At 42.2% G+C, this 17,329-nt stretch overlaps 1 protein-coding gene across 3 annotated transcripts in view; it reads left to right on the top strand.

Moving 5' to 3' along the window:
• arhgap24 (Rho GTPase activating protein 24) overlaps nt 1-17,329 on the top strand; it is a 146,301-nt gene that overhangs the window by 108,430 nt on the left and 20,542 nt on the right. For 2 of the 3 annotated variants that reach the window (XM_034192500.1, XM_034192503.1), the window contains one exon: nt 10,072-10,194. In XM_034192500.1, coding sequence (XP_034048391.1) covers nt 10,072-10,194 — 123 coding nt within the window. Of the gene's footprint in view, nt 1-2,235; nt 2,309-10,071; nt 10,195-17,329 lie in introns of those variants that run through there. The other variant, XM_034192501.1, reaches the window with a different exon arrangement.

Below are 17,329 nucleotides of genomic sequence, written 5' to 3'. Positions count from 1 at the left end.
CACATATCACAACTCTGAAGGAGTTACAGTCACCTGTTGCATCACCAGGCGCATATACAAACAGTACATCCTAATGTCATCACTAATTTTTCTTTATTTGTTCATTAACTGTTAAAGTATTTGTATTATTTTTATTATTTTCAAAATTTTTGTACTTACAAATAATTTTGGGCATGGTCACGTTGAGTGATGTCTTAGATTAGATTAGACAGAACTTTATTGATCCCTTGGGAAGACTCCCTCAGTGAAGTTGAGGTTCCAGCAGCATTGTATAACAGCACACAGGGTCAGCTGTGTGCTGGCAAGCGGTGTCCAGGGTATCACTAGCAGGCTCTGCTATCTGCTCCTGTGTCCTTTCTGAGTATTTTCTTACAAAATGTCTGACATAATATGTATTTCTGTGCGGTTAATTGTACGAACAGACGTCTAAGAAGTCAGTGCTTCAGTATTTCCATTGAATGATATAATTTATATATTAAGCCTTTTAGCTTTAGCGGGTTTCAAGAGCTTGTTGACGTTATTGCCATTGTTACCTAATGGCTACTATGCCAGCAATTGTTATATCTGCACCACACAAACCACACAGTCTGCAAAAAAAAAAAAAAAACATTAATAAAAACACCTGAAATAAGGTTATCTTTAGCTAGTTTGGTGACTCCAAGATGGGAGAGTGGGGGGTGTATCCTGATGTCATTTATCTCACCCAGGTCTTGCAGATCTTGCACCTCCACCTTCTTACCCATTGATGAGTTGACCAGATGTTTGACACATTCGATCTTCAAAAAAAAAGAAAAAGAAAAAAAAAACAACCTATGACTTCACGTAGGGTTTGTCCACTATATATACGCATACACACACAGCGTATATTTAGAGATAAGAGAGAGTTGATTGTCATTGTAATAACAACAAAACTTCATTGGTGACAGCCAGTCAGTAGCAGCAATTATTACCTCCACCAAGGAGGTTATGTTTTCGACCGCGTCTGTTTGTTTGTTAGCAGGATTACTCAAAAAATCCTCAACGGATTTCAATGAAATTTTTAGTTACGACACAACAACAATTTAGCATTTGTTTCTCCTCATTGAATTAACTTGTTATTAGAAATAAAAAAATAAAAAAATTTGTGTAGTTCATGCAGTTTCTCTTTATAAATACATTTGCTGAAGATTTAAGGGTTTAACCCTCTGGCTGAGACCAAGCTTTACTAAATTATAAATAACTTTTTAATGATATGAGATAGAAACTTACTTTTTTTTTTCCTTAAAAATTAACTCCGCAGACTTTCGAGCCACCATCCACCATCTTTGTACTCCTCATAGAAGCTGTGTGATGATGTGAGCAATGTGAGTGTCCAGTCGGAATTGGTTCACCGTCACATGGTTTTCCAAAATCCATTCGTAGGGCAGCTTCACCTCACGTGACACACCAAAGATTGTTTTTAGGAGTGATGTGTTACTAGTTTATTATAGTTTGCTGTGTGTTTTGAATAAATGTGTGTGGAAAATTATTTTCCGCTTTACTTTTTCCTTTCTTATTTCTGATAGTAAGCCTTTATTACACTTATAAAACACAACAAAATATAAGAGCAATAAGGTGTATAAGACAACAATGGACATATTATTTGCAATGTAAACTGAGATGTAGAAATTGCACTACCTATGGCTGTTTAAAAATCCAGAAGGAACAACAGTCTGTGGCTCTGTCTGTCGCTGAAGCTGGTGAGTATGGGGGGGGGGGGGGGGGAGTGATGGAGGTTACAGCTCAGTTTATACTTCATGCCATCAGTTTTGGAATAATCAAGCTTGTACACAAGCAAACCAGACATCAGCACAACCTCGGTGGTGGAGGTGAAGGTTGATTTCACTGGACGCTCTTCTAAACAGTAAGATGTTAAATAAACACGGCAGCATGAACGGGAACTTCCGTGTTTGTTCACCGGGTCACAGGCTGGTGACCTCTTTAAAGCCTTGACAGAGATCTGCCTATTGTTTCCGTTACAGTGTTTAGGAGCGGGGTTATGTGCGAGTCCGTGCACTCCCCAGCCCCCTTCTTCAAACCTCCCCTCCCTCCCTTTCTCTTTCACACCCTCTCAGCTGTGCTCCCTCACTCACTCTGAGTCAGGCCAAAAGCTGGCACAGCAGCTCCGGAGTCACGGTCTCGCGTCCTCAGGTTAACTCAGGACTGCACTGCTCATTCAACAGGGGTAGGTTCAGCAGTACCGGAGATCGTGTAGGCGTTTGGAGGAGCATGGAGTTGGTTCACCAGGCGTTACCACAGTATGGATTATCTGACCTCACTTCACACCCAGGTAATAAGAACCTGGTCTGTTTGTCTGGTGACTGTAACACTAGATTTGATGAATGGATCTCTGCAGGCGTGCACGGGCCCGTTTGATTTGCTGCAAACTGCTTCGCTGCAGCAGCTGCACTTTGCACCAGGATTAGATCTGGATGTTAGTGGTATCATTTCTGAATGATACTTTTAAATCGTGCAACTGGCAAGCATTTTGCGGTTTGTCGGTTTCTACTTTGTTAAATAACTGCTCCCACACTATCAGAGGTATTTATGATGTGTGGAGTCCTGCATGCCAACAACAGACACTCGGACATAGATACAGTGTCTGTGTTGCTTTCAGTGCCAGCTGCGTCCTACGTATTTAGCGAGTAGCACAATGAAAATCTGGAAGGATTTAGCTTTTTTTTTTTTAATAGGACAGCTCTTCCTGCACTTTGTGAGTATACACAACCGTTTTGTTTGTTTAATGAGATGCCTGCACAAAAACAGCCGTTTACGCTGCAGTATAGTTGCACTGCATGTTGTTTTATTCATAGACTTGTAGGTCAGAATGAAGTATATCGAAGCTTCAGGTATTTGTGAGCAATTAGCAGCACAGTAGGAGCCTTTGTTGTCTCCCACCTGTTTCCAGCCATTAGTTGGAGACTGTAGACAGCAGCTGGGTTTATGACCAGCGCTCACAACTGGAATGAATAGTTGTTAGCTCTTTGCACAACTCAGACTGTAATTATGACATACACACAGACTGACACTGCAATTAATGTCAAGAGCTGCAAAAAATATATATGGCTATAGGTACTTAGTTTTTCACAAGGGTATTTTTATGGCAATCAACAAACAGCCATGATTACTGCAAGATCTGTCAAAGAGGGACATCATGGTGTCAAAGCTGTAGAGGAGGCAACTGAGGAATTTCAAGCTCAAAATGTAGGGTCAGGGTCTTGTATGAACTGTGATGTTGAGTAGTTTACATAACAATGGATGCCATACTAATAGCCATTTGTGTATGGTACTGCATCAAGAGCATCAAGCTAACTTGATACGTGCACAAATTTGATCCCCGCACTGGCACGCAAACTGGCGTGCCAGAGAGTAAATTCGTAAACTGTGCGTGCAAGTGCGTAAAGAAAATATTGAAATGGTCCAAATCTCTGGCACGCATCAATTTTGTGAATTAGACACGAACATTGCGCAATCTATTCAAAAACACTGTGTGTCACTGCGAGTCAATGCGTTTCATTGCCACAGCGCATCTGAACGATTATGACGAGATGTTACATCCACGATAAACATAATTTTACAGATACATTATCTATCTCATGAGAAGGAATGAAAATGAAAATGTGTTACCAAGCCATTACAATATAAAATATTATAAATAATTATCTTCGAGATGATTCCAAATTCGTTCTCCACCTCATGAAGCACATGAGACAACCTGCAGCTGCAGATAATTTCTCTGATTCTGGGAGTGATGAGAGATGGTTTCATCAGCCAAGTTCTGAGAGCAAATGCGTCATCAGCTACAAAATAATTTTATATAATGCTTCGTCCAGTGGCACAAAGTGTGGAATCCAGCAGGACAAAGCAGCAGGGATTAAATTTGTGCAAGTGTCAAGGTGCCTTCACCCTATATAATTTTGCAGGTGTGCTTTGTGATTGTCCTGGATCAAGATTATGATTCAGGCTTTTAATCACTTCCTGGAGTCAGCCGTGTATCTGTATGCAGTGAAAGTGTTGAATTTGTGGGGACAGTCATGTCTCTGGGGTCTGCGATAGCTGGATACAAATACAAACATGTATAATCACTGCATGATGCCCATGGATGAGTAGTACTGCAATAAACTATCAATACATTGTTAATACTGATGAGTTTTGTTATATCTGCATTGAGTGTTGGAGCCCCACACACTCATTATTACCACTTATGTGTATTATATCCATGTTTTTACTTTATATGGCTATGATGCATGAGCTCTCCCAGGGATTACACCATGTCAGGTGTGATTTCCACCCAAATTCAAAATGAAGTGTCAAGTGACATTTTTGGTTAGAAGATATTATATTTTCTGTTATTCTTTTTAATAAAGTCTATACTGGCACAATCTTCTCAATGCCAAGCTGGGATCCTGCACTTTTTTTTTTAAATGAATGGTATCCTCTGATATAAAAGTTTTTTTTTCTTCTACAAAGCTGACAGGTGGGCACAGACTGCAACCTTTTAGTTAAAGATGCAGTGTGTAGAATTTAGTATCTTCTAATGGTGAGGTTGCAGATTGCATTACGCTTTCGCTGAGCACAATTTGTTTCCCATCACATTCAGGCGATGGGGAATCTGGCTGAAAAGCATATGAAAAAAAAAAACATTGACAAATCATCTTTGCTAAGTTTGCAAATGCAACATGTTCACTCATGCATGGACTACAGAGTATACAGTAGTAACATCATTTAAAAGGCAAATTGAATTTTTGCAACTTTAGTCAAATTAAAGCATTGTTTGCAATCAAGCCTTTCAGCACCTTTTTATACGGTTACGTATCCACTGAGGATTCAGTGCCGTTGTTCAAAGTTCATTAATGTGGGGGACGGGGAGGATGCTATGACAGATACAGATGCTACACTATGACAGATTGAAGAAATGTATGAGTAACATATGAAATTTTGATATCTGTCTCTGTCCAAGTCCTTTTCTCATTTGCTTAATGTGTTTCTTAATAGCTTATGTCCGTCCATCAAGTCCGTCAGAAAGTTTTGTGCGTGCTCAAATCTTTGAGCAGAAATCAGATGGAGAGCTTTCCTGTTGGTTCCACATTTATTGACCATTTTGTCCCGTATTTGTTTGTTACTTCTACAATACTCATCCATTCAATTCCTTTGGTTGTCCGATGCATCAGACTGGGCTTCTGATTGGCCAAAGCTCCAGCGTGAGGTGTGAATTTAGAGAAAGGACAGTTCACAATGCAGCAACATGCTGCGTGGGTGTTCATTTAACCAAGGTCAGACTGAAGGCAAAGCGCAGCTGTGTGTGTTTTTATCTGGATGTCAGAGCGCTCTCGGTGGGTTTCCTTGGTGAGAAGGTGACGCAGAGAAAGAAGCTTGTTTGCTGTCCTCAATATTGCAGTAATACTGAACAGCAGCACAGTGATTTCAGTGCATGAGCGTAGTGAGGAAGTATGGTGTCATGATCCCCGAGCTAGCTGGATTGTAACCACATTTGCATTCAGACCTTGCCAAATTCTGCCCAGATTTGACTCCCCCATTGTTGGGGAAGTGTCGTGACACGGAGGGAGAACCTCCACCTCCAGTCACACACTCGTGCAGCTCCTGAGATAACCACTTATCTGGGTGGGGTGTGAGGCGAAGCCGTCGCAGTCCACACCAAACGCCAACTCCGCAGACAGGGTATCCATCCCAGGAAAATGGCTGCAAACAGAGATCAGACTAATACTCGAATTTAAGTCAGCAGAGAAAATTACCTGTATGGTAGAAGATTTCTCGGCGAGGAGGTGGAGTTGCAGTCCGGTCTTTATAGTGGTGGTGATGGGTGACAGCTGGTGTTGATGGATGACAGCTGTCACCTCCAGCGGCTCCGATGCCCTCTCGTGCTTGGAGCCCGCACTCCAAGCAGGGCGCCATCTGGTGGTGGTGGGCCAGCAGTACCTCCTCTTTAGCGGCCCACACAACACCCATCTTGTATATGTGTCTTGAAAACTGGAAAATCATTCTGCTGAATGCGGTTTTTAGTGTTGCCAGTGGAAATGTGATGTCAACAATCCATCAGAGCCCCAAATCCACCAGAGAACAACAGATTAAATATTTGTCACCAACAAATTATTTCAATCCGTTACCAATCAGTTTAATCAATCTGTCAGTGTGACAACACCATAATGCTTGATTATGGTCCATTTCAGTCCCAAAATCTATACAGTACACACGTTTCAAGCAGTATAGCTCTGAGCGCCCACATACTTCCATGGATGCTTTTGGCAAGGATGTGAAGCAGTACCTCCACTAGAGGGCACTGCACAGGCTCAGAAGTTTGATAACATCAAACATGTATCTACTACAAAAGAGAAAAACACACAGACAGTGGTGCAGACGGAGAGAAATAGAGAGGGAAAGAAAGAGCGTTGTGCCCTTTTGTTATCAGTGGCACAGCCGCCTTGTTCAGCTTATCACAGACTTGCAGCCCATTTGATGTTGTACCTCTGTGATTTATACTGCTTGGTTTTTAGTGTTCTTTTATGTATGCTGTACCTCCTGATCAATATGTTATTAATAAAGTTTAGAAAAACAGAACCATGTGCGACATCACAGACAGACGTTTTGCGCCGGTTACACTGTCTAAGACCGATCCAGGGTTGACATAAACTGCTATATTAGAGAAAGTGCACCTATAGCTGGCCACGTGTTTCCTCAAATACCGTTTTACCATGAATGCACTGACAATTGTGAAGAAAAGGGAACTAATCATTTAACTCTTTTACTAGGAGGTGGCTGTGGTTCCTGTATTTATTTACTGTGTTCATTGTGCAGGAGTCTAAAAACACTTAAGTCTTTTGTTGATCCCAATCGCATTAACGTTGAATGACTAGCTGCTTAACAACAACTCAGGAAGTGATTTGCAGTGTCAAGATGCTTAAAATGAAAGTTTTTCACAAAGTCATTCACTGTCTCAAAATGTTCAGTTCAACAAATAACACAATGCCTCAGAAAATGACTGGACTGTTTCAGAACACTTGATACAACTAAACCAGTGACCTTAGGAAATGAGTCTTCAAAATACTTAAAACACAAAATGATGTCGACTTCACAAAATTATTCAATGTCTCAAAACGCTCCAAACAAATGGAAAAATGAAGCAGTGTTTCAAAACATCTCGTAAAACCCAAACTCAAATGAATTCCAGGCTGTCAGAAATTTTGTAATTTTTCAAAAATTGTGTGCGTGTGTGTAATTTGTTTTATTGCAGATCTGAAGCTTTGTCTTCCAGCTGGGGCATCTGGAAATGAATTGCTGGTCCAGGACATGAAACATTTGCACTTTTTCTGCATACTTTTATTCACAGTTTGTTGGCAAAAAGCTTCACAGAAAAATCTCTGACTGAGGAAACATGAGATTGTTATAGCGGTTTTGTTAGTTATTGCACAAATGGAACACTCATACAGAAGGAAATGAGTAAATGACTAAAATACATATTACTATAAATATTCAAGGTTTAATGAAGTGTGAGTGACGGCGGCGCTGACTGATCCCTGGCTCCAGATGCCTGTGAGTACAGGCTTATAGCATTGTCTCAGCACAGATCAGGAAATTAGTCACAACTTCACATGGGGTGAATGGATGAGTGATCAGTGGGACTATACATATCTGAATTTTTGTGGTTATTGTGTGTGTGTCAGACACAATGGGTTGAGGCGGTTGGACACAAATGCTGGATTCAAATGGATTAGCTTCAGCATTTAATATCAGGTCAAGCAGGGTTCAGGACACAGATAGGCAGGCAGAAATAAGCAACAGTGTTCATAACATCAGGCTGAGACAAAATAAAAACAACAACAAAACCAGCCAAACAGGTCAGTATACAGATAGCAAAAACTGGGCAATACTCTGAAGACAAAAAGGCTTGAAAGTAACACTAGGCACAATAACCTTACACCAGGTGAAGGGAACCGTGCAGCTTATAAAGAGGGAGTGATTGGAGGATGGATCTGGAAAGGGGCGTAGCAAGATGGAAGAGATGACAGGAGGGGAAATGCCCAACACCAAACAAAAGACGCCAGACAAGAAAAGTCCCTCCACTAAAACCCAAGCACAAACAATAACAACAGAGAAAATAAAACACACACATATACGAGGGCTGTCAATAAAGTAACGGTCCTTTTTATTTTTTTCAAAAACTATATGGATTTCATTCATATGTTTTTACGTCAGACATGCTTGAACCCTCGTGCGCATGCGTGAGTTTTTCCACGCCTGTCGGTGACGTCATTCGCCTGTGAGCACTCCTTGTGGGAGGAGTCGTCCAGCCCCTCGTCAGAATTCCTTTGTCTGAGAAGTTGCTGAGAGACTGGCGCTTTGTTTGATCAAAATTTTTTCTAAACCTGTGAGACACATCGAAGTGGACACGGTTTGAAAAATTAAGCTGGTTTTCAGTGAAAATTTTAACAGCTGATGAGAGATTTTGAGGTGATTCTGTCGCTTTAAGGACTTTTCACGGTGCGAGACGTCGCTCAGTGCTCTCAGGCGGCGTCATCAGCCTGTTCAAGCTGAAAACCTCCACATTTCAGGCTCTATTGATCCAGGACGTCATGAGAGAACAGAGAAGTTTCAGAAGAAGTCGGTTTCAGCATTTTATCCGGATATTCCACTGTTAAAGGAGATTTTTTTAATGAAAGACGTGCGGACGGATCCGCGCGTCGGGACGCAGCCGACGCGGTGCGGCGGCACAGGAAAAACACCTCCGTGTTGATAACCATTTGTAAAATCCAGGCGGCTTTTGATGGCTTTCAGTGGAGTGAGTATATGAGAAATTGTTTAACAGGCAGGACATGTTCCAACTTGTCCTTAAGGCTTTCAACAGAGGTGTTTTTCCTGTGGCGGAGCGTTGCGGCGGCTGCGTCCCGACGCGCGGACCCGTCATTAAAAAAATCTCCTTTAACAGTGGAATATCCGGATAAAATGCTGAAACTGACTTCTTCTGAAACTTCTCTGTTCTCTCACGACGTCCTGGATCAATAGAGCCTGAAATGTGGAGGTTTTCAGCTTGAACAGGCTGACGACACCGCCTGAGAGCGCTGCGCGACGTCTCGCACCGTGAAAAGTCCTTAAAGCGACAGTATCAAATCAAAATCTCTCATCAGCCGTTAAAATTTTCACTGAAAACCAGCTTAATTTTCGAACCGTGTCCACTTCGATGTGTCTCACAGGCTTAGAAAAAATTCTGATCAAACAACGCGCCAGTCTCTCAGCAACTTCTCAGACAAAGGAATTCCAACGAGGGGCTGGACGACTCCTCCCACAAGGAGTGCTCACAGGCGAATGACGTCACCGACAGGCGTGGAAAAACTCATGCATGCGCACGAGGGTTCAAGCATGTCTGACGTAAAAACATATGAATGAAATCCATATAGTTTTTGAAAAAAATAAAAAGGACCGTAACTTTATTGACAGCCCTCGTATATCAGACCACAACAGCCCAAAGACCCAATGATGACAGTGTGTGTCTTCTGGGTCTGTTGTCATAGCGACAGCAGAAATATCATTGCAACCATATTTGTACACTGACACATGTCCAGATCCTGCACCTCAGCCAGATACTTTACACCATGTGCTTGTGGCCATTATTGGGATTGCTGAGCTCTAATTGGATATATAGTTCCATCCATCGATTTTTGACCATTTATTATTTATACAAGACCAGGCAGTGGCAGCAGATTAAGTAAGGCACCCCAGACATCTCTGTCCACAGCATTATTGTCCAGTCCTTCCTTAGGGGTATCAATATGTTCCCTAGTCAGATTGTACAGTCAGCTCTGTATCTAGGCAGAATTTCCTGCTACTTGGAAAATCTTCCAACTGGGTAATTAAGTTAATGTTCTCAGCTTTTTCCTTGAAACATTTTCAAAGAGGTCTTGCACCATCAATATTGTCTTTATTGGATAAAGTGATCACCTCTCGAACAGTTAAATACATTCTGTCACTAATCTAAGTAAACAGTATGGAACTATTTCAGATTATCTAACATTTCTATCTTCCTTTTATCTGTTTGAACAGGAGGAGACAGGGAGCAGGTGACAGCCAACCATGAGACCTACCTTCTTATGGCCAACACCCAAAATGACATGGAGGATTGGGTCAAGTCAATACGCAGGGTCATATGGGCTCCTTTTGGTGGAGGTTAGTCAATAAATAAAGGGCTGGTCTTAATGTCTTTAATGGAGCCTTTGTTTTTTATTGATTGGTGAGTGCATTCAGTCTTAATGCATTGATTACATTGACATTCTGAAAATCATAAAGAATCAGTTGTTAAATGCTGATGCTGGGCATGTACTGTTTTAGCTTCACTAAGTGCAGCATTCATCAAAGTCAACATCCACATTTTAATATACAAGCTGAAATTTCAGGTCTTAAAAGGGTCACATCCTAATAGTTCCACATATCCGTTAAAAACTGTACGTTATCAGTAGCGGGAATTTACTTTGAAGTGCTAAAACTACCTATTTTAGGTCCTATTTCATGCAGTGGTGGGCACAGCTAACCAAAATGTTAGCTTCAGTAACCATTAATCCGATAACTGAAAAATGATCTTTTATGACGCTAAACCAATAAACTGCTAAAAAAATTATCTTCATTACAGATAACCGATAACTTTTATTCGGATGCGGCCACATCAGATTACACTGTCGGCTTCTGATAAACTAGTTTCACGTTCACTTTTCGCTGCTGGGAAAATTCAAGGATCACGTAGTAAATATAAATTCTTACGTGTTAGTTTCAGTGGGATTCATCTGAATGAATAATCCACATAAAGCATCCTTTTTTTTTAAAAAGAGCTCCTCTCCCCCTGTTGGGAAAGTGTAGGAACACGGACCCACAACAGGGGGCGCAAATGAACGGACAATGGAGGAAGTCAAATATCAACACTTTACTGTTGTGAAACACGCACAACAAACACAACCAATTACAATATCAGACAATAAGCCGAATCACAACGGTGTCATGTGGGCAGGCTCGAAGATAGGAGACGTCTGTCCAAGCAGAACCGGAACCACACGATTTCCTCCGCCACCGAACCCCGGGAATACTGGAGCCGCCAAGTCCCGAACTCCCAGGTGGCCACTGCCTCCACTTGTCGGATCCGGTACTGCTGGCGAGGAACAGAAACAGTCAGATGTGGGTGCGTCTGCACCCAGCAACACGTATGGTGGAAACACCACCTCCACCTCTCGTCAGGAAAACACTGTAGTGCAGGAATGTGAGTACTTATCCAAAATACAGACTCCTGCTGTTCTTCTCTCTTTCTGTGTAAAGGCAAAAAGTATTCAATGGTCAAAAGATAATCCGTTAGGCTGGATACGTTACCTCCTTGGTAGAGCGATATCTCGGCAAAGAGGTGGAGACGTCGTCCTGCTGATATACCGCTGCGGATCAGAAGATTGGTAACAGCTGTCGTAGGTGACAGCTGTCACCCCGGCTGCTCCTGTGAGACGGCAGCGCCCTCTGGTGCCTGGAGCCCGCACTCCAGGCAGGGTGCCCTCTGGTGGTGGTGGGCCAGCAGTACCTCCTCTTCAGCGGCCCACACAACACCCCCATTGAGTCTTAGCGGTTAAATTACAGCCACAAAAAAATAAATAATGTTAAAATTACTCCATTTTGTTTTTGTGTCGAGCGGACAACTCACTGTAACGACTAAAGTGAACCTGAACTACACTACCCACAATGCTCCCTGCGTTGACCGGCCAATCACGTTTTGCGCTTAATGATGATGTCATTGGCAAGCGACATGCAGCCAGTCTGCAACAAACACACAACAGATGGACTAAAATGTTTGATTTTAGGGTTTACAAATGTTTTTGATCGTTAAACTTTGCTCACTTTACCAGCAAAAAAAAAAGTTATTAGACCGAAAGGTATCAGAACTAAATTTATCAGAAGATAATTGGTCCAATGATAGTTTTAAAACTTATCTGAAAAGCTAATCTGATAGCAAAAAATTTGTTTCGATAATTATCTGCTATCGGATTAGCTGAACTGTGCCCACCACTGATTTCATGTATATATGATCATCTTCCCCAGGTTATAGTCTACCAAATAAGGCATTCTTACATATTGTAAGAATCACATCGTGGACTTATCTCTGTGCTTGTTCTGTTGGACCTCAGTGCTGCTTTTGATACTGTTGACCATAAAATTTTATTACAGAGATTAGAGCATGTCATAGGTATTAAAGGCATTGCGCTGCGGTGGTTTGAATCATATTTGTCTAATAGATTACAGTTTGTTCATGTAAATGGGGAATCTTCTTCACAGACTAAAGTTAATTATGGAGTTCCACAAGGTTCTGTGCTAGGACCAATTTTATTCACTTTATACATGCTTCCCTTGGGCAGTATTATTAGACGGTATTGCTTAAATTTTCATTGTTACGCAGATGATACCCAGCTTTATCTATCCATGAAGCCAGAGGATACGCACCAATTAGCTAAACTGCAGGATTGTCTTACAGACATAAAGACATGGATGACCTCTAATTTCCTGCTTTTAAACTCAGATAAAACTGAAGTTATTGTACTTGGCCCCACAAATCTTAGAAGCATGGTGTCTAACCAGATCGTTACTCTGGATGGCATTTCCCTGATCTCTAGTAATACTGTGAGAAATCTTGGAGTTATTTTTGATCAGGATATGTCATTCAAAGCGCATATTAAACAAATATGTAGGACTGCCTTTTTGCATTTACGCAATATCTCTAAAATCAGAAAGGTCTTGTCTCAGAGTGATGCTGAAAAACTAATTCATGCATTTGTTTCCTCTAGGCTGGACTATTGTAATTCATTATTATCAGGTTGTCCTAAAAGTTCCCTAAAAAGCCTTCAGTTGGTTCAGAATGCTGCAGCTAGAGTACTGACGGGGACTAGCAGGAGAGAGCATATCTCACCCGTGTTGGCCTCCCTTCATTGGCTTCCTGTTAATGCTAGAATAGAATTTAAAATTCTTCTTCTTACTTATAAGGTTTTGAATAATCAGGTCCCATCTTATCTTAGGGACCTCGTAGTACCATATTACCCCATTAGAACGCTTCGCTCTCAGACTGCGGGCTTACTTGTAGTTCCTGGGGTTTGTAAGAGTAGAATGGGAGGCAGAGCCTTCAGCTTTCGGGCTCCTCTCCTGTGGAACCAGCTCCCAATTCAGATCAGGGAGACAGATACCCTCTCTACTTTTAAGATTAGGCTTAAAACTTTCCTTTTCGCTAAGGCTTATGGTTAGGGCTGGATCGGGTGACCCTGGACCATCCCTTGGTTATGTTGCTTTAGACGTAGACTGTGTTTCATAATTATTGTATGGCCTTGCCTTGCAATGTGGAGCGCCTTGGGGCAACTGTTTGTTGTGATTTGGCGCTATACAAGAAAAAAGTTGATTGATTGATTGATATTATCTTCTGCCTCATCTTCATTCACAATTCACCAACATAAAGGGAAAAGTGACTTGGAAGGGCCCAAAGACTGCAAGACCCATCCATTACAAGTTTGACAGATTCATGCAAATTCCGTCTTTGTGATTGAGTGATACGATAATGTACGGTTCTCTGCATTCATCATATTTACAGTCATTCATGTTTTACTCTCAGGAAGGAGCAACACAGCAAATCTCAGTATGATTTAGTGTATGTTTCAGAACCATCGTTACACAATATACAGCTATTTGGGGTATCTGGACAAATATGTAATAAGTAGTCGAACCTCGGATTCAGGAGGAGCAGTGTGGTTTTCGTCCTGGTCGCGGCACACTGGACCAACTCTACACGCTCCATCGGGTGCTCGAGGGTTCATGGGAGTTCGCCCAACCAGTCCACATGTGCTTTGTGGATCTGGAGAAGGCGTTCGACCGTGTCCCTCGGGGCACCCTGTGGGGGGTGCTCCGGGAGTACCGGGTCCGGGGTCCTTTGCTAAGGGCTATCCAGTCCCTGTAAGTCTGCAGCAGGAGTGTGGTTCGCATTGCCAGTAGTAAGTCAAACATGTTTCCAGTACACATTGGCCTCCGCCAGGGCTGCCCTTTGTCACCGGTTCTGTTCATTATTTTTATGGACAGAATTTCTAGGCGATTCTGTGGTTTGGGAACCACAGAATCTCATCTCTGCTGTTTGCGGATGATGTGGTTCTGCTGCCTTCGTCAAATCAGGACCTTCAGCGTGCACTGGGGCGGTTTGCAGCTGAGTGTGAAGCGTCCGGGATGAAAATCAGCACCTCCAAATCCGAGGCCATGGTTCTCGACTGGAAAAAGGCGCTTTGCCCTCTTCAGGTCGGTGGAGTGTCCTTGCCTCAAGTGGAGGAGTTTAAGTATCTTGGTGGCTTCCCTCACTTGTTTCCTTTTTGCATGGTCACTTGTTTTTGTGAAGGCTCTTAGTTGTCCAGGTGGTTTCCATAGTAGAGAAGCTAGTTAGCACCCTGTAATGTGATGGGACAATGGCGTCAGTCCCATCGTTAGGAGGGACAGCTGCCCTGTCATTAGGAGGGTGCTAACTAGAACACAATAGGTGCTAATTAGAGCAATTGTTTAGTCACTAGCCAATAGCAGTCTGCGTCTCAGTAGGAGGGGTCTGGTTAGGTTTAAAACTCCAGCTTTTGTGGCTTTGGTTATTTTTCTCTACAAGAGTCAAGACAGAAGTCAGACTACCTGAGCAAGAATTTTAACTGAGGAAGCTTCTGTGACTTGAAGCAAAACGTCTTCACGTCAAGCAACCCAGTCCAGTCGAAGATTCAAGCTTCTCTACTGTGGTCACTTGGTTTTTGAGAATTGCCTCCTACAGACAGATTTATCATATGGTTTGTATTTCTCAACAACTGATGTACAACCCCAAATCAGAAAAAGTTGTATGACAGGGAAAATGTAAAGTAAAAAACAAAGCAAAACAGTGTGATCCTTCCATTTACTTTGACTTGTCTTTTATTGCAGACAGTATGAGTCCAAAATATTTCACATTTTGTTATGATTAGGCACCAATAGTCCAAAATAGAGCTCCAGAATGCAGGCAGCAGGAGACAGATATATGTGTCAGAAACCCAGTGAATTTATTTACAATTGCATTCCAGGCTACCAAAATCCACACAGTGAAAGACAGAGTTTGAAAACAACATCAGGATAGTATGTGGTAACACAAAGACAAAACTTCACGAGGGCTGGAATTGCAATTATTGCACCAAACAGTCACCAGGATGGAGATACGGGAGCCACAGAGAAAGAGAGACTAAACAGGAAGGAATCAAACAGAAAAGAACCTTGGACAAGTGAGGCCTTAAATACACAAACTTACTAATCAGTAGCAGTGCAACAACTCAGTAGACTGCCCACAATAAAAGGCCACTCTGAAAGGTGCAGTTTTATCACACAGCACAATGCCACAGATGTCGCAAGATTTGAGGGAGCGTGCAATTGGTATGCTGACAGCAGGAATGTCAACCAGAGCTGTTGCTCGTGTATTGAATGTTCATCTCTCTACCATAAGCCGTCTCCAAAGGCGTTTCAGAGAATTTGGCAGTACATCCAACCAGCCTCACAACCGCAGACCACGTGTAACCACACCAGCCCAGGACCTCCACATCCAGCATGTTCACCTCCAAGATCGTCTGAGACCAGCCACTCGGACAGCTGCTGAAACAATCGGTTTGCATAACCAAAGAATTTCAGCACAAACTGTCAGAAACCGTCTCAGGGAAGCTCATCTGCATGCTCGTCATCCTCATCGGGGTCTCGACCTGACTCCAGTTCGTCGTCGTAACCGACTTGAGTGGGTAAATGCTCACATTCGCTGGCGTTTGGCACGTTGGAGAGGTGTTCTCTTCACGGATGAATCCCGGTTCACACTGTTGAGGGCAGATGGCAGACAGCGTGTGTGGCGTCGTGTGGGTGAGCGGTTTTCTGATGTCAATGTTGTGGATTGAGTGGCCCATGGTGGCGGTGGGGTTATGGTATGGGCAGGCATCTGTTATGGATGAAGAACACAGGTGCATTTTATTGATGGCATTTTGAATGCACAGAGATACCGTGACGAGATCCTGAGGCCCATTGTTGTGCCATACATCCAAGAACATCACCTCATGTTGCAGCAGGATAATGCACGGCCCCATGTTGCAAGGATCTGTACACAATTTTTGGAAGCTGAAAATGTCCCAGTTCTTGCATGGCCGGCATACTCACCGGACATGTCACCCATTGAGCATGTTTGGGATGCTCTGGACCGGCGTATACGACAGCGTGTACCAGTTCCTGCCAATATCCAACAACTTCACACAGCCATTGAAGAGGAGTGGACCAACATTCCACAGGCCACAATTGACAACCTGATCAACTCTATGCGAAGGAGATGTGTTGCACTGCATGAGGCAAATGGTGGTCACACCAGATACTGACTGGTATCTCCCACCCAATAAAACAAAACTGCACCTTTCAGAGTGGCCTTTTATTGTGGGCAGTCTAAGGCACACCTGTGTACTAATCATGGTGTCTAATCAGCATCTTGATATGGCACACCTGTGAGGTGGGATGGATTATCTCAGCAAAGGAGAAGTGCTCACTATCACAGATTTAGACTGGTTTGTGAACATTATTTGAGGGAAATGGTGATATTGTGTATGTGGAAAAAGTTTTAGATCTTTGAGTTCATCTCATACAAACTGGGAGCAAAACCAAAAGTGTTGCGTTTATATTTTTGTTGAGTATATATATATATATATATATATTGTATTATACAGGATGAACACAAAAACAGTCCTTGGTTTCAAATATTTATAATATCAAATGTTACATGAATAATTTTACAATTTTGAAGGAGAAAATCTGCAAAAGAGAAAAAAACGTGAGTTTCTGCAACTGTTGATACTAAAAGTGTAAAATCAGTTCTGCAGAAACATGATGAAATGTTCTGGTTAGACTGGGAAGCAGCTCTTTGTTTGACCCACTGAAGTTATTTCATGCTGTATTGGATGATGCAATATAATGTGAAAATACTGCTAGCATAAGAGTAAAATCATGAAAAAAGTATATCAATAAACTTACTGATCTCTGGCTACTAAGTATAGATAAAGAGTGGAGTGCCGCAAAGTTACGAACGGCCCGTCTGTAAAAGTCCTTCAGGCGGAAGCTGTTATTATGATTATAGTGCATCTGGAAAGTATTCACAGGGCTTCACGTTTTCCACATTTTGTTACGTTACAGCCTTATTCCAAAATGGAATAAATCCCTCAAAATTCTACTCACAACACCCCATAATGACAACATGAAAAAAAGTTTTATTTTTTTAATTTCTACAAATTTA

Source organism: Thalassophryne amazonica, chromosome 17 (genome assembly GCF_902500255.1).
Source record: "Thalassophryne amazonica chromosome 17, fThaAma1.1, whole genome shotgun sequence".
Classification (NCBI taxonomy): domain Eukaryota; kingdom Metazoa; phylum Chordata; class Actinopteri; order Batrachoidiformes; family Batrachoididae; genus Thalassophryne; species Thalassophryne amazonica.
This window is presented reverse-complemented; position numbering and strand designations above follow the sequence as displayed.